At 36.9% G+C, this 18407-nt stretch overlaps 1 protein-coding gene across 1 annotated transcript in view; it reads right to left on the bottom strand.

The window, feature by feature from the left end:
* Window positions 1–1218: 1218 nt before the first annotated feature.
* The window catches only part of ALG5 (ALG5 dolichyl-phosphate beta-glucosyltransferase), a 24074-nt gene continuing 6885 nt past the window's right edge, over window positions 1219–18407 (bottom strand). The window contains exons 7-10 of the mRNA XM_064504916.1: window positions 17126–17185; window positions 13586–13737; window positions 3592–3677; window positions 1219–2531 (exon numbers count right to left, since the gene is read on the bottom strand). Coding sequence (XP_064360986.1) covers window positions 2419–2531; window positions 3592–3677; window positions 13586–13737; window positions 17126–17185 — 411 coding nt within the window. The 3' untranslated portion in view covers window positions 1219–2418. The remainder of the gene's footprint in view (window positions 2532–3591; window positions 3678–13585; window positions 13738–17125; window positions 17186–18407) is intronic.

Genomic DNA, 18407 nt, shown 5'->3' with positions numbered 1-18407 from the left:
CCTATTCTCATGGAGGACGTGGCTTAGCAAGCCCCTTCAGCTTCCTCTTCCCTCACTGGCAATGTTTCCTTTTCCATTCTTAACTGATCTGTCTCCTTCCCCATTCCCTTCTTCCACTCTCTTTGCTAGTCCATTGCTATTCCATCCCCATTCCTCATGCAGTCTCAGCACTTCCTCTCTTCCATTTCACTCAGTGGCTTTCAATCTCAGCCCTAGATCAGCCTCCTTTTCAGGTTCTTCTTCTATTCTTTCTGTCCCAGTTTCCTATTTTTTTTTAACCCGGTTCAGCTTTTATCCCTGCTGCAACGAATAGGCTACACCTATACAAGTAAACTAAACTGCCAGGTGTCCCACAGCTGCCTATACCTGTTACCATGCTCTCAAAATGTTTTTCAGGGATGGTTTGGGAGTCAGCGCAGGTCAAGGACTATGTCCAAGAGACAGTTTGGATGCGGCAAAGAAAAGGGGAGACTTAGTCATATGGATGAGAGTTCTATCACGTCTGTTGACTTCAGGGCCAGAGAACAGATCCTGGACTATGAAGCTATATAGTGAGCATGGTTCAAATTCACAGAAAGCATAAGAGATTTCCTTGTCAACAAGTTCTAGTGCCAACAAAAGAAAACTAAAAGACATCAAGTCTAGTGTTACCTCTGCATCTCTGAGCAAGAAGATATCAAATATTCTGTAGAAATGATATATACGTACAGGAGTTTATAAAGGAGACAGCTCACTAAGGAGAGAGTTACTGGAGAATTTATCTGCCAAGTTTTAGAAAGACTTTGTAGAAAACACATTTTTTTTTAAAATGTTGATTACACTAGCACCTCATTTCCAAGCTTTGGCGTCCTGTTCAAAAGCACACATTCTAAAAGAACAGGTCATGAGATGTCCACTTATCATGGGGAAAATAATGCATGACCTAAGCCTCATCATTTGAAAAAGGTGAACTATTTCAGTCAAAATTTCAAAGTACAGTTTTAAGGCAAAATATCAGGAAAATTTAAGGAAACTGTTTTTGAGAACTGGCTGGCAATTTAATTATAGGTACAGCTATCACCTGAAGTCTGATCAGAACAATTCACTTTACCAGAACTGAGAAGCTGATATTTTATTCCAGCAATGGCAGCAAGGAGTCATGTGACTGATTCTGCAAAAGTGATAGAGATGTATGTGGAGCAGGCAGAGTATCAAAGAGAATGAACTCTGCAAAATAAATTGAACGTTTTTTGAGAATTTATTTCAACACTTCAATTTATAGAAAACTGAGGTAACTTTAATAGGAGCAAAACCCAATATTGCATAACACCATTGGCAGAAGGAAGAGAAATTACCAATTAAAAATCTGTGAAGGTAAAACTGTATCCACTTCATGCTTTAAACATGTTCAAATTTGTATGTGCTTCCAAAAGAAAGACAAGCTTAGTTTGTTGGCAGTCCCCAACTATATAGTTTTGAAAGCATTATTTAAAGTTGTATTCTGTAATAGGGTATGATATTACTAAGAAAAGATCTTTTTTCTCCTCTCTGATCTCATTTGAAGCATGAGAACTTCAAATTGGCATTGCTAATGCACAGGCCCCCAATGTACACTGGGTCTCATTTTCGTATGCTCTGAATTACTTTTCCATGCCCTTTTTACTACAGATCTGGAGATGCCAAGGACTCCAAGCCTTGAACATACAGTATTCATTAGTATGTAAGAAACAAATCTATTTATAAAAGACAACATTTTAAAATGAAATGTGCTTTCTCTTGGAACTTCTACAGTGAGTGGAGACAATCTAAAGCTTGATCTCAGACAAACTATTTCTGCTTCAGACAAGAACATTTGGAATGTCAAGAGACTACTGAAAGTTCTTAGAACAGCCTTATGAACATTATTTTTATAACTCAGTAAAACCCATTAATGTTTCCCATAACACTGAATCTAAATATGCATCAGCATGAAGCATGATTGATCATTCCAAGTTGTAATATGGCTGTAAAATTCCATATACTACAGCAGCAAATGATTGTGGCCATTTACAACAGACAGAATATTGCACCTTGTAGAATATACAGTGCCTTTTTCAACATGTACGAATTTTACTAGCAGGAATTCTGAATGTATGATGAGACAAAAGCAGATGTATTTATTTATGTGAGTGAATTTATGTAAGACCTCTTAAAGCTACTATTCAATATAACAAAAACCTGATTACCAGATAAAGAAAATCTTTTGAGAAATGCTTTCTCTCTTCTAAAGATTATACAAGTTCCCCATTGACAATCTTATAAAACACATACATGTTGCAGAAATGACACATAAAACAGGAGCAATGAAGAATTACCTCAGCTTTCATCACCATTTTGCTTCACTGAAACTGTTCTCATGTTCCATTAAGTATAATAATACATTTGGAGAATGTAAATAACCTAATTATATTTTCTTCTTTCAAGCTGCCAGGCACCAGTCATATATCGCAGTCGTATAAAAAGAAGATCCTTGCCCATCTGCAGCCAGCTCCAAAAGGGAACCAGCTTAGAACCTGCGATTAATGAAGAAGAAAATCGGAAGGACATTGTTAGAAAAAATGAACACTGGCAAGACACACATTTAACTAGTCATGAACCTCTGCATTCTCAGCACATTCAGCTTAGACCTTAATTTTAATAAAAATTTATATAGCAAAAATTATTGCCTTATAGTAATTACATCATACAATGAGTGGGAGATTCCAGTTTGGAAGCAGCGCAGCGCAGTAACTCAACACGTCACAGGATGTATACGGTCTTCTCTGCTGAACAAGGTTTTGTTCAGGTAAATAAGAACCTGAACACTAATAATTATGCAAATTGTTTCTGAGCGACTTGGGAGACTTACAGCAATAGCATGAATGCACCAATCTTCAGGTAATGTAAGGAACCCAGATTATTAAACTAATTTATTCTCCATCTCTGCTTGCATTCATGCCAGGAGCAAAACACATGTGGAACTGCACTGAAAGAAAGCATTCTCTTTTCTAGTAAAGTTGGCTGAGGATGTTCTCTACTTGCTTGCCTCCTGTTCCCCCCACCCTTCATCACTGTTGCAGTTTATTATACTTTGAGTTGTTCAGGGGTTGTGTTGCAGAGAAGAAATCCAGGTTTAAAAAAAAATAAGTGGAAAAAAAAGGAACTGCACTTGATGGGAGGGGATAAATGAACTGAGAGACAAGTACTTCTTCAGCTGGCTTTACTACTAAGAGGTACTTGCTTGACAACACAACCCCTAAGCGCCTAAAAGTATAATACTTCCTGCACGGAGGTCTTCTACAATTGCAGTATTTTTGTTAAGATGTTACAGTAAGATGATGTGCCAAAGAACTACTGCTTTGTCCTAGCAGTATAATTACCTACATTTGCCTCCAGTGGGAATGCATAGTTTCTCTCCCTCACTCCTCCTGTGCCTACAGTCCTATGCCTTGTCCAGGCTGGCAAGGGCACAAGATTGGACAGTCATATAGAAAAGAGGTTGGATAAAATTTGACTTGCTCTGGGAAGAGCCTTGGATATTTTATTCTGGATTGACATTTAAGAGATTTTATGAAATATAAACAATTTAATTACCTTCAATTTCAGTCCAGTTGACAGCAACTTCTGCTATAGGTATTCTCAAGCGTTGAGCTATATAAAGAAGTTCCACATCAAATGCCCTGAAGTAGAACAGGAAATAACAAATATGGTGATTTTTATTTTCAGAAGAAAGATGGTAGCACTATCAATTAAATCTCTAGCCTGATATAATTTAAAGAGTTTGGTGCACAGCTAGGAAGTTGATACCAATGCTCTAAAGGTCAGATGCACATGAATGTGAAATTAGCTATATGACTGACTGACTCAGAAAATAGCCAATATACATACAACAATACTTCACTACTTCCTGTTTTTAAAGATATATGTTACGCAGTGCTCAGATCACTGCTCACTTTCCATTTTGTCATAACCATGATTTAGACATTTTTAAAGACCAAGGCAGTCTAATGTGTAATGTCAATCTACATCTCTAGCAATTTTATCGAAGGGGACTACCCGCTGTGGCTTTATGCTGATTCAATACTTTCTCCTTGTTTTCTCTAAGTCGAGAATAAAGGCAGCAGCACAGAAGTGATCTGAGAAGGTACTATGCAGTAACAGAGCCTGAAGAACAGTTGTAATTTAGCTGGTGACCATTTAACATATAACACACAAGCCCTTTTGAGAGAGAGGACCCAAACCTCTCTTCTTAAAGCTGATGCTTTAACAACTGGACTTCACGGTCATGTCCTCTATCAATTGCCTGTGAGTTTTGAAGATTCTGCCACATAGCCAAACTTCATCAGGAAGTTGAAGGGCTTCTTTCTCCTTCAGAACATGAGGTATCCTCATAGATATGGCACCCTCCAGGGAAGCAGGGGATGTCAATTTGAATTTCCCTTAAGGTAAGAAAGGACAGACTACAGATCTCCCATTTTACTCTTAAAGCATTAGATATGCATGTGCATGAGTGCATCCAGAGACCATTTGCTGTGTCAGGAAGTATGTTTTGATACTGTCAAAACCTAAGCAAAACCAGCTTGACACCTTGTAACAAAAAATCCTGAGGAAATCAGGTACAGCTAATATAGGAACCTGCCTGCATACCCTCGTAGCCAACAGTGCTGCAAAAAATGCCTCCCTTTGGAAGTTGTAATAGTTGCATGTTCATATGTGGAATCAACATTACATAAAAAGGATGCACTACCAGCAGTAAAAATGCCAGGTGTCTAAGAAAAAGTTTCATGCTCAGAGTACCAAAGGCATTTAGACTGCAGTTTGAAGTTTAAATAAAAAAAGACAGGTAGAATTTCAAACACGCACAGCCTCTCCAACACATTTCACAGTGACTCAGGTCTCACCAGAGTGTGACATGAATTTATTTCACTGGCAAAGCTGGCTTAAGCAGCTCTGACCTTCCTCTCTTCTGCTTTGACCTCTCATTTTTGTTGGCACAACTGTTTGTAGGCTGTGCAGCAATGTGAATTGGGGAAGAGAACCTACACAGTCAGCCAAGCTCAACTGCCCCCCAATAATTTGTCAAAATATGCTTTAATTCTCTCTGTTATAAAGTTTTTGGTTAGGTTTCTCAAAATTAATTGCTAGGTCTTTATTTTTCCCCCTTTATAGTCCTCAATTGCCAATAGGGGTGTTTTTGTTTCTTAACTGATTTCTAATCATTAGAATTTAGGATACAAGAAAAAGGTCTTTTGTCACTGGAGAAAATAAATGCAACAGGAAACTAACATTATTCCCTCATGCTTCAAGTGTTGCTTGAATTCAAGTTGTTAGTAAACCCTTTGACACAACTATGGAACAGAAAGATTATAATTTCATCAGAAGGTTCCTGTTCACCAGTCCAGCAGCAACCCAAACGCACACTGTACGTGCATATTACAGGAAAACTACTGCTCTCACTCTGGACCACATTAAAAGATGCAAAGCAGTGTAAACAAAGGTTATCTACAGAGATTACACAACTGTTTTGTACAGAGAATTTAGAACCTCCATGTAAGTCTGATTTTGATTAGGACACAGGACTTTTAATTGCCACAAAACAGTTACAGGAATAAACTAATGTTTTTTTCTCAGTGAACTGAATCTGCTCCAAGTGGCCTTGCTATTTCACTGTTTTTTTTTTAAATGAGGGTTGAATATTATTTTATTAATTATGCCATGGTCTCTTTTACTGAAATCGTATTATTTGTTTTTTTTGCTGATATTTCACATTCATACGCCAAAAAACGTGTACACCTTTGAATGTCTATGAGTCATGTGTATTAGAGTAAATCTAATTTTGTAATACTACTTAACTGACTAAAAATCTTAAGAGACACAGAATATTTAATTGTCTGATGAATTATACTATAATGAGCTGCTCTAAAAATATTACTTCATAAAATATTAGCCTAGTGAACTAATAGTTATTTGCAGCAATTTCTGTGGATAACCAATTACGGGAATGTCAGCACATACAAAATACATCACAGTAGAGCAACATTAAATAATTTGGTGAACTACAGTGCTCAAAGTAAAAGATGAGCAACACAGGAATGAATCAGGTTCAACACTGACATCAGTTACATGTGGTAGCCATCTGTGTAATGGTGAACATATCCTGAAATTTAAAAAACCCTATTCAGAGCTGAAAGGAAAAAGACTTCTGCAACATACTGCTGGGATACTACTCTGCCACCTTCAGTGTACCCAGTATGTGCACTAGAAGAGTTAACAGGGGAATACAGATTGCAGTATATTCAGTATGCTGATGGTATTACACTCCTATTGCAGATACCAGATCCAGATGGTACATAAGAACTCGGTTTCCATATTCAGGATTTCAGTGCGGGTATGTCAGCTGGAGCCTACTCCAGGGAAGATCAAAGAAACACCAGTGGATGAGTTGGTGAGTGCAATACAAGTGTCTGACATAAAGCAGCAAGTCATCCATTTGTGACTACCATGTGATGGAACCACTGTTAGAAATAACAGGGAATTATTCACACCATGTATTTCAGAGGCTTATGCTGTAGACAGTGGAAGTAAAAGCCTCTGGGCAGGGGCAACACAGTTCAGACTACCTTAAGTTTGACTCTAGCCTGAATGAGTTGCTAGAAACGCTTAACACTCTTTCCTGATCATACAGAAAGTTCGGGCTCCAAACTAAGCACCCAAAGTTAGACACCCAAAATACATGGTGCAAACAACTTCCCCATCTATTTCTAATAGTGGCTCTATTATGTGTTAATTTACACAAATATGAATTGTAAAATACAGAAAGGAGAGAACTTTTTCATATGGCTGTGTTTAAGCTGAAGAGTACTTTCGCTTAAGTTACAATTTAAGACTGCTGGCTAAAATTTGGTTGAACACCATGTCAACAGGGTATTTAACTGAATTCAACCTTGTTAAAGTGAACCCTTAAAACGTTTCAGGTTATAAAATATCTATCCTACAAACTTACTCTGTATTTTGAAATTGCAGTTAGTCTCTTTTTTTGCTGGTGTGTCACCATCGATATTAAATGTTTCAAATTTCAAAATCAGGCGTTCGGTTATACCATTATAACTGGAATTTAAGACTTTGTTCAATCAAAATGATGTGCTGTTCCAGCAAACTCTTGAAGTGGGGGCACAACTTTCAATGGCCAAAGAGTTTTAAGAACAAAATATGCTGTCAAGGGAGTTAAACTGCCAATACAGTTGTGGTTGTACTGGGGCTTTTGAAAGCCCATATATGCCTGCCAAGAGGAGGATTTTTTACTGCAAGATAAAACAGATTTAGTTTTAACAGCAGGATATTTTTGTTTATGAATGTCTAATCTACACAATTCTACTGGTCATGCACAAAACCAGAAAAAAAACAATTCATTCCACTGTTCGTGTTGGTCTAAATGGCCAAAGGAATGGAAAAAAAATCCCCACTGCTACAGGAAGCAGATTTATATAATATAAATGTTGACTTTTCTGTAATTCTTACATTTAGATTCAAATTTAGAGATTAGTAACAAATTACAGAAACAAACATTAATGTTTTTAAAAATTCACTAGCTCAGTACAAGTGTGAAATAGAATGGCTTGTGCAGTGCACAATGTCATTTTTACAGACAAAAGTAATACCAAGATCTTTTTTCTTTTTATCCAAAGACTGATCTGCTGATTTGCTTAAAATCATTATAAATTACCAATCACAAGAGTGTACCAATCAAGACAGGACTGAAACTGTGTTTGAAATTTTCCTCATTTGACCAATATTCCAGATAGGATAGTAACTGCTGCCATCTCTAGTTTCCTTATGTAAGGAAAGACATTTTCAGGCTGGAAGAAAATTTACGGTATTTCTTGTAGTCAAAAGAAGTCAATGAAAAAATTTTAGATAGGAAAATTCTCCCAGTGAGGCCACCTAATTTTCCAGTTTTTCTCTGGTGCATTATAATTCAATATAAAAAAATTACATCTTTCAGGTCAAGACTGTAGATGCAGAAAGAGAGCTTCTTTTGGAATCTGGAAGTGAGTTATTCCAACTGTCTCTATTATGCTTTTAAAATATCCTTTTTAATTTTCTTTTAAGTTTTAATTTAAAAAATGTGCTCCATCCATTTCTGAAAAATAGATTAGTGGTGTATCAGATTCAGAACCTAAAACACAAAGCATATGCTCTCTGTTCAAAAGGTTGCTCTCATTTCAAACTAATGTCAAAACTCTGCTATTTAGAAAGTAAATTTCAAAAACATTTGGTTTATACTAGTATGTATACAACCAGCTCTCAAAAGGGCAGTTAAGCTTTTTTTTTTTTTTTTTTTGGTGTTTTCATTGACTTTTTTGTTTATTTAGGATGTGAGCATGATTTCTTAGTATCAAAAATATAAACACTTTCCAGTATCTATTAATTTCCAAACACTTTCCAAATTTTAGAGTTAGATTAAAAAAAACCCCTTTTGGAGATATCTTGGTCTCTTTGAAAGTATTGCTATATGACCTTCATCCCACAATGAAGAAATACCTTTCGTTGTGTATTTCCGTTTGCTCTTAAGATTTCCTAATTATAGGCATCTATACATCAAATTCAACACAAGAAGTAGACAATTCCGCTCTCAAACTTCTAGAATTTTTAACATTAAAGAGGTGATATTTAATTCAACATCAACTGGAAGAGAAAGAACATGCAGAAAGAAGAAGAAAGTGGAGATATGAGCAAGTAGTTTTTCATTCCTAATCTAGCTGAAATTGAGTTATTGCTTGCTGATTGTGAAACTGTCAATGACACACAGAAGATCATATAAAGGACAGTCTTGACATATTCCCCTCTTTTCCATATGAAAGGCAAACATGGAAACACAAGGCTCCAGTTAATAGGTGGTCCTGATGAAACACTGAAAACACCATAAGCATTTCTTTCTGGTGTCTCTGATAGCAATTTAAATGTGGAAGCTTAAAAATTTTTCAGTCTGTCCAACCTAGCAGCAGGATGACTATGTTGTTTACATTGACATACTTATTGCCAGGGTGTAAGCTTCCAAGAAAGAGAATGTGCTCCCAACACTCACTCTTTGAGTGAGGTATGTTAACAGCCTGCTGAGAGACACAGAAATAAAACCTGTTTTATCTCTTGGATAAGTGTTGCTCTCTCTTTTGGGGCAGTATTGACAACAAGCAACACTTCAAGGCAATCTCCTACTGCCCAGTGCTAATTCAGCACTTGCAGTCTCTTGTATGCAACAGTCTACTGAGTTCCTATATCTAAAGGGAAGAACTCTTTGGGCTTTGTCTACAGAAACAACTGCCATTGCCAATACAGTCACCAGTCTTCCTCCTACTCTGCTTCTTTCAGGATTTACTGTATGGTTTATCCTTTTGATAAAATGGAGGCCCCAGTAAGCTGAAAAATTTTTCCTGAGGCATTACTACACTAGGAGTGGAATTTACCTTGCTAAACTTCATTCACCTGCAGTACAGATAGTTACCTCTGTACAAATTATCTAGATTCCCTTTATAGTTAAGAGCAGGAAACAGGCACTTGTAGGCTGCATTTCATCTGGCATATTTTAGATGTCTATATTAAGATGAAATGAATTATACCCTTCTTCCATTGCCTATGATGGCAGACTAAATGACTAGTAGATACACTCAAGATGTGATGAGGCAAATTCTGTCCTTTTTAGGCACATATTTATATCTATATTCTAATTGAACTATAAGCTTAACAGTTCAGGGCAGGGATTATTATCTAATCATTTTTATAGCCATTTTATATTAACACCATGAATAAATGTGTTATGTATTAATGTTTGATCTAAGTATTAAATTACGTTCTTGCATGAGAATTCGCTTAGCTCAGTAATACCTCAAAAAAGCTGAACTTGACCAAACTCAAGCAGAAAGGGCACATGAGGCTTCTGCAGAAGCTGAATGGCTTGCATCCTCTCCAACAGCTCTCCACACACTGCAGTTCAGCCAGGGGGAAGCACTCCAGACACTACATATAGGCAGGGTTATGGTTCTCAGATGGATATGACCTTATGAAATGCTGTTTGTTTTTTGAATACTCCCCCTCGCTCTCCTCCATTACTACACTATTGAGCACTGACCACACTAAACTGAATTTCTTCTTTCAATACCTAACAGAGTGCCACTTCCCTAACAGGATTTCAAGCTTCAAAGAAATTAACTAATTTTTTCAGATGTCAAAAAGACACCAATGTAGTGGTGCAGAGATGGTAACAAACCCAGACTGAAGCGTCTCTTGTCAAAGTGGTTTCTCTCCAATCCCTACCCCAGCTGATGGTCTCAGTACAGGTGAGTTGCGGTGTGACCCACTCAGGGACTCCCCACTGTTCCAAGTCAGCAGAAAGACAACAGACTATTGATTTTATTACGCAACTGTAAGAGGGGGCTATTTTAATTCTTACATTTTCACTCAAACTCATTACATGTACCAAAACCTCCATGGCACAAGGTCAAAAGTGTTTTTTTCTTTACACATTTCCATTGCATAATATATGTATCAGGGGCCAGTTTTGTTTAAAAAAGTTTTCATTTTGGATTATTTCAGAATATAACAACACTAAATACAAAGGAATCTAATGTATGGTTCTATGGGACACGTTATGTTTCCAAGTAAGTAATTGAACTTACTAAAGAAACATGGAGTATTTTGTGATTTAACACAGAGCAGAACTTGCTTTCTGGGAAGGAAAGGGGGGGGGGGGAAGACAACAGAAAATCCTACCCCAAAGCCTACCCGGCTGCTCTCAAGAAACAAAGCAAGTTGTTCTGAGAGTATTAGGATCAACAAATTCTTGTTTCCTACACACCTGATGGCCCTACATCATTTCCCACTGCAATTATCCCAGCTGCCCTCTCAACACCAAAGACACTTCACTTATGACTGCCCTTTCCTCTGATACACCCACTTTCCCCACATCCTCATGCCTCCCAACCTGCTAGGTTATTTCCATGCCTCCCAGAAAACAACCAGAAAAGGTACAGCACTCTCTTTCATGTGCTGAAACATTGGCTTCCAGTTACACTGGCTGAATGGTTAGCTATGAATCTAACAATAAGTAGCTTTTGAGTCTGTATTGTAGCCTTTTCTTCGGCAATGGCACCAATCTGAATTTCTCTCCTCTGCTTGGCTTTCAGCTTCCACCAAACTTGCTGAAACTTTCCATGTTTGAGATCTCAAATCTGGAGATTGTTCTGTCAAATTTGGTTGAAATTGGACAATAGGTATGAAAATAAAGGGAGAAGAGCACAGGGACTGGCTGATGGACAGATGAAGAGAAAAGCAGATAATATTGCCCATTTCAGCAGAAAACTAAACCACCACCAACAAAAAAAGCCTTATTGTTTTAGGCAAATTTATTGCTTAGAAGTATTTAGAGAGCTGTTTTTTGGAAGAATTTGAGTTGCCCTTTTCTTCACTAGCAAAGTAAACACTGTTCATCACCAACCAGTAAGTCGTAGACAAATAAGAAAACATTTATGGGATTATTTTATGATTATATAAGAAAGTGCAAAAACAGAAGTTTAATTTTACAGCAGCACATATAAGCACAACAGATTAGCACACAAGCCTGAAGTTCTGGTGGGTTCCACACTAGCAATACAACTATTATTAAATGAGTTAGCAATATCCCCTTTTCACTGCTTCTATTCCTAGATAGTGGGGTGCAGATAACAATGTACAGCATATAATCATTTTTGCTCTTTTGTTCCTTTGTTACTAAAGGATTTTAGAGCAGCAAAAGAAAGTCTGTTGAAGGATTTTTTTAAAAAATCTGAATGTTTTATATAGTATGGCTGACCTATAGCTAGAATTATATTCTAAAGCGTTCAGTTTCAGAGTAAGATTGATAATTGCATTTTTACTGATTAAGCTGATTATCTTCATTCATTTCTTTCAGTATTTCCTCTTGAAACAATTAATTCATTCAAAAAGGCAGTAAAGTTAAATAACGTAATTTTGAGATGTGCACTTTAGGGCTTTGAATATATGTTTAGTCACATTTAAAAAATTCTGGAATATGAAGGATTCAATAATAGTTTACACAGTTTTATAGATTAAGCTGGAAGCATAAATTATGTTTCTGCTATAGTTTTCCTTACGGCAATTAGCAAACCACTCAGCTAGGAAAGTGATTTTTCTGAATACTGAAAGCCCACAATTCCAGACTGAATTCAACAAAAGCTCTGCATTACACATCTGATTTGTATACCCAAACACTACCTTTGCAAACCCATTCTGGAAGAGCAAAACAGGTTGGCTATCACTACCAAAACTCAAGCTAAAACTAGATGTATTGGCTTGGACTAGGATTGTGGGACCATACACATTTTTGTATGGCAACATTGTTCAGTAATTCTACTCCTTGCCAGCAAACAGTACTCTGTGTGAGAGATTTTCTCAGATGAGCACAGTAGTTTGAAAAAATTTGATTATACTTAATTAAGCCTGGGAACTGTTACCATCCTTTTTAGCAATAGTTGTGGTGTAGAAAGTTTACAGAAATTATGGTATTTATGTGGAAACAGCATTTCATTTTCTTAACAGCAGTCATCACTATGTCAGTCTCATAAGGAACTGTTCTAGCTAAATTATAATGAGAGACAGCTCTAAAGCAATTCAAGAGGTACACATTTTCCACTGTTTTAAATTAATGAGATTTATTTACAGTATTTACAGTAGCCCTCTCTTATTAAAAAGAAAATAAGGAAATAAGCAAAGAGTAGGTGTTTCCTTTCCCTTTAAGTCCTCTGTGGCTACAAACAATTTATCAGATATGGATTTTAGGAAAAATACTTTGGTTCATGAGTACTGAAATGTGAAGCCATATTGCATAGAAGTAGACTAGTCAAGTTTTGAACAGGGGTAGTAAGTCTCTCAACTCATATCATCATAAGAGGTTCTCTCCACTCCTTACCTTGCTTGCATGGCTTGTATCTATAAAACGAGAGAGGAATCTCTGAAGTAGGGAAATGACTACAGCAGAACAATAAAAGGTTGTTTGTTTAGGGTTTTTCCTCGGGGGTGAGGGAAGACAGGAGTTCTTAGAATTTTGTTTGCTCCCTTCTCTAAACCAATTACCTCTTATAAGGCAAAAATAAATGTCCCACTTCTGAGTATCACACAACTTCCTATACTACATGCCAAAGTAAAATGAGCTTGTAAGGAGTCAACTGTCACCATCCAAAATTTCAGCACCGTAGTCTTACAAACCTTCTCATCGTCTACCTTGGATTCTACTTTAAAAACAAAAACTTGGCAAGCCATCTCTTCTCCTCCCTATCACAAGAGAGTGAACTCGAATACCCAGTAATTTCCTAAAGTGCATCTTAATAGAATTCCTAGCAAATAGCAAGATATTTTAGCATAACAAGAAATCTAAAGTGCCCCACAAGTAGTACTATAATGTACATTATAGTACTATAATGTAATGCAGCTAGGATTTATACATAGACATCATATGCTTTATTGTAAATGTTGATGCTAGCTTTTCAAAACCATGTTCAATTAGGAGGGAGGGGGTGAGAAAAAAAAAGACGCTTACCAGCGTTCTATATGAAGAGTTGAAAAAGTCCGTGCGGCAGCTTTTCTGGTTAAAAGTTTAAACCCACACTGCGTGTCCCTGATCTCTTTGACACAGAGAAACCATACAAGGAAATGGAACCCATACATAAGAAGAGTTCGGAAGTAAGAGCGCTGTGAACATAAGGCAAGAAGTTAGATGGTTTCATTTATATGGTGGGCAAAAAGTTTGAAGAGAGCTGGCTTAAGAGACAATAATCCTGTTTCGTAATGGCTTTCAAAGTTTATAAACTGTTTTTGTTTAGCACTGGAATGAAATCTAAACTTCAATTGTTACAGTGAAATGGAATCACAGCTGAAAAGAAAGGCTTGCCAGTTAAGCCCATGGGTAGGATACTGGCCTAGAATATGAAAAGTCCAAGTTCTTGCCCCTGATTTCCTTAACTCACAGCACCTTTTCATTCTGGATAATACCATATTAAGTAGAGCTGGAACCTGAATTTCAGGTCATGAATGGGACAGTCATAATGTCTTCTCTGTGATTCTCTGGGAATCGGGGGTGCCAAGACAGGAAGAATGAAGGAGGAGGGGAAATTCATACTACATCCTTTACTCCTACTTGTCATATAAATGCTGTTTTTTCCTCTGTCTAGTCTTGTTTTCATAAAATTTTGTTGAACAGGTTCTACAGATTCTAAAGTTACCAAGAAAGATGATGGAGAACAAACCCAGCAGGACTGCATAAAAACTGTTTTTCTCAAGAATACACACTAAAAACTAAATAAGTCTCCAGCTACTGCTCTAACACAAAAATTAGAGTTTTATATTATTCCTAAAAACAAGCAGAAGCATCCCTTGTTGTCAGCAACACAATTCTTTCATTCAAGATCCAATGATCTTTGGAGCTTACACACACACTGTTAACTTAGGGGAATGCAACTAGGAAACTGCACTTTTTTGCAGTACATGATGGACCAAGCAACAAACAATCAAAGTAACAGCTGATATATATGATATTCTTTCATTTTTTATTTCTAGCAATGATCCACAGTCACTTGTTCTGTTCTTTTGCAAATATATTTAATGTTCCTGGTAAATGTTTTCCCAGTCTACTCTTTGGTTATGCTTTTGTTCTTGATGTAATAATCGTATGATACGTTTGCCCATGTAAGCCACAGGCTGAACTCTGGGTTTGAAGATGTCCTTCCTAGCCTTGTATTGCAGACAGCTTCTACAGAACTATAACTTAGATCCACCAATCACTTAGAATTCACTGCAGGTCTTAAGTTGAATTTAGGTTCTTGTATCCAAGATTGCAAACTAAACATATGAAATCTTTGGGAGCAAACATTTTAGCTGGTAAACATGTCTGGATGATAAGAGATGCCTTTAAAGCTACTTATTTCAAACTTCAGTTGAAAAATGAGAAGATGCTCAACTTATTATGTAATAGCCTAGTGCCAAAAGCACTTATTCAGTAAGTGAGACTTCTCTTTATGGAATTCCAATTTTCCCTTTGGCTTAAGCGAATTCAAATTCGTATCTTGTGCCTCTAAGAAAATTGTTCTAGCCCTAGGGTAACAGCAGATCTGGTGTGGTCTCTTTGCCTCTTTTGCTGAAGGTGGACCACCATGCGACCAAGAATGCAAGATACTAGTGCCAAAAGGAAAGCAGCAAGAGGTCGTATGACTGCCATCCAATCAAACTGTGCACTTTGTGAAGAGGAGCTCCTGGGTTATGTTCATTGCTCCAGGACTACTTATGCATATCATGCTAAGGACTCACTAAAATACAATAACAGTTTTGTAAACAGAACAGAAACCTTGATCTCTCGAGACTGAAGTTAAGGGTGAAATTCTGTTCTAAATCATAAATCCCTTACAGCTGCACATCACAGCATCATTCCACTGTTCTAGACACTACTAAACCCAGAGAGAAACTCTGATCTCTCAAAAACTGTCCTGTAATTTTTATACCTATTGCACTACAAAACAACTTCTTTTCAACACTAGAGCGGTAAAGGCATTCTTTCCTTTCTGGTCTAGAGATATCTACGGTGATGAAATGGGTTACATATTTCCAAGAGCAATACTACCTAAACAGTTAATGATTCCCTTATCAAAGTCAGAAATAGGGGGAGAAAGAAGAGCAGAAGCAAAGGAGACGCACACACCTCCTGAAAAAAAAAAAAAAATCATACTTTCACCTCAAGAAAAAATCCTGCTCCAAATCCTCCCTCATTTGGCAAGACTTTCAAAGATGGAAAGAGATATAAATGCATTGAAGAAAGTTTATTTATATTCAATGCCTTAAAATGACCACACAATGAGAGATGTCCTCTGGACTCAAATTTACCAGCTACTTGCTCTATGTATACCAGCAATATTTCTTGGATATATTGACTGTACAGCTTAAATTAATGTAAAGAGTGTATTCTGTGTTATAAGTACTTAAGTACCACATCAAAGATTTATCCTCATTTCCAAAAAAAGATGAAATGTTTCTTTTCTGCGAAGATGCCAACATTCACATGCTACTACTTATAAAAACTCTCTGTTGGGAGAATAATGCTCCAGTGTTACCTGATAAACCAGAAGAAAAAAATCAGAATATCCTACAGGGGTTGAACACCACCAGTGTGACTTCTTTTGGGCTTCTGCAACTATTTTAGTGTTTGTGTATATGTTTTAGAAAGATTTCAAGTATTAAACATCAGTATAAACAAAGCTTACTCTTGAGAACATTCAACATTATAAGCGCATCCAATGATGCTAAAGACATTAGTCCAGCAATGCGTCTGTTGCAATACAAGTTCCATGCCTGTGCTGTCAACTACTGTCTGCCAAGACATCAGAAAAACAGATGCAAGATAAAACTGTGCCTGTGCATCACTGTTTATTCCACAAGAGCCACATACTGAATAGTACTGTCTGTGCATTCAAAACTCAAAAATTTCACTATGAGTAATACAGAAAATTACAGCATTTTCCTGTGGATTGAGATACTCTTCAAACAGTTTATTGCTAAGTATCCCTAATTCAGTTTGAACATGCCTCAAAATCTGCAGATCAACAAACTCTTGAACTGGAAGAGAACAAAAACTTGTCAGTTGTCTTTTACCTCAGTCCCAGTACAGGCAAAATATGCACACACATGCACGGGAACCATTCCAGCACAAGAGCTTTAATTCATCTGTAAAAAACACATTAACTTCTACAGACTGTGCCTAAAACTTTACATTTAAATAATATGAAACCAAAATGGTTTCTTTCTACCAGTTATGTCAGGGATTCGATGTCCTGCTCGTAAGATGTTCTCAACTAGAAAAATTAAATCCTTAAAATTGAAACACTAACTGCAACCAGTTCAAAGTTGGGGGTGCCCGAAATCTAGAACACATCCTTTGTTTATGACTGAGTACATGCTAGACTTATGACAAGTTTTCCCTACTTTTAGCTTTCATCTTTTACAAATTCTTATTATTTAATTGTAAAATCTGAATAGCAGTATCAAATAATGGAAATGTCTAAGTATTAGCACTCTGCAGGAAAGGGAAACATACCTTCGCTATTGAGTCCTTCTCCAGATGAGCTCTAGAACCACAGGAAATAGCCATCTGGTTCTGCACAGAAATGCAAATTTAAGACTTGTCAGTTAAACTACTGTCTGAGGTTCCCCATGAAACCTTCAAGGGTGATTACAGATGTATAACAAAAACTTCAAAGCAGTACACCTTTCGGTTTCCTGCAGTTGCATAGAAACTGTGCATATTGCCAAATTCTGGGGATAAAATAAATCTTTTCTACAATTAACAGACCAGCTAAAGTTTATTGTATTTTGTATACGGCACATACCAATTGCTGCAATTTATTCATGTCTGGTTCACCTTACGTTATTCCTCTGAAGTATGCAGACAGCAAACGTATTGAACAGCACACATAACATTAAGTGCCTAGGCAGGCTCAATGTATATAGGTATGTTTGCCCTAAATATTACACTGTGAAAAGGACAGCAAAATGTTTCACTGATGTATTTTCAAACAAATAAAATGTCATGGTTATCAGTCAAAATACCATCTCAAATTAAACCAAAAGAGATGATGAAAATGGAAAATTTAAACTTATTCTCATGCTGCTCCTTCTCACACAAAATATCTCAAACCTGCTACATTTGGGACCACGTGAGAGATGCTGGAGAACCAGCAGCTGCTGCTGCTTTGGCAGTGGAGCATTAGGGAAATACTGCCACCCTGTGGCTGCACGAGTTGGAGTACGGCTTTCTTTCATACAGGCACACCTGTTAGATCTCCCTCTGGAAGGCTGCATGTCACTTTCTGCATTTTAGAAACTAGCTGAAAAGCACTTCATTGTTCTGCCTTTAAACACTAGGTCAATGGAAATAAGTCTCAGTTCTTTCAAATCAAGCACCTGAAAGATAACAGTTATCCAGGGAGAATCTCTTATTTCACAGTGGGTTTTTTTTTTTTTTGGGGGGGGGGGGGGGTGCAATAGTTCTTTACAAATAATGTGATTAAACTGACCTAGAAAAGAGAATCTACACAAAATAGGGTGAAATTAAGATGAATCTTTAGAGCTAAATAGGAAAACATCAAATGAAAATAAAATATAAAACCCAGTTAAGAAACCACAATATGTTTTTAACTAAGTAGGCAACATATGGCATTTATATCGAGTATAACTACAAATGAAAAATGCTAACGTTATATACTGCACCATATAGAGGCACCATGAATGCAGAGGAGGTAAAAACCCAGTGGAAGCTATCTACTGACAGCCCATTCTTGCAATTTCAAAACCTCAGCTCTTCAGACTGTATCTAAATC

The sequence above is a fragment of the Dromaius novaehollandiae genome, chromosome 1 (assembly GCF_036370855.1).
Source record: "Dromaius novaehollandiae isolate bDroNov1 chromosome 1, bDroNov1.hap1, whole genome shotgun sequence".
Classification (NCBI taxonomy): Eukaryota; Metazoa; Chordata; class Aves; order Casuariiformes; family Dromaiidae; genus Dromaius; species Dromaius novaehollandiae.
The sequence above is the reverse complement of the archived record's forward strand: the minus strand, read 5'-3'. Positions and strand labels throughout refer to the sequence as shown.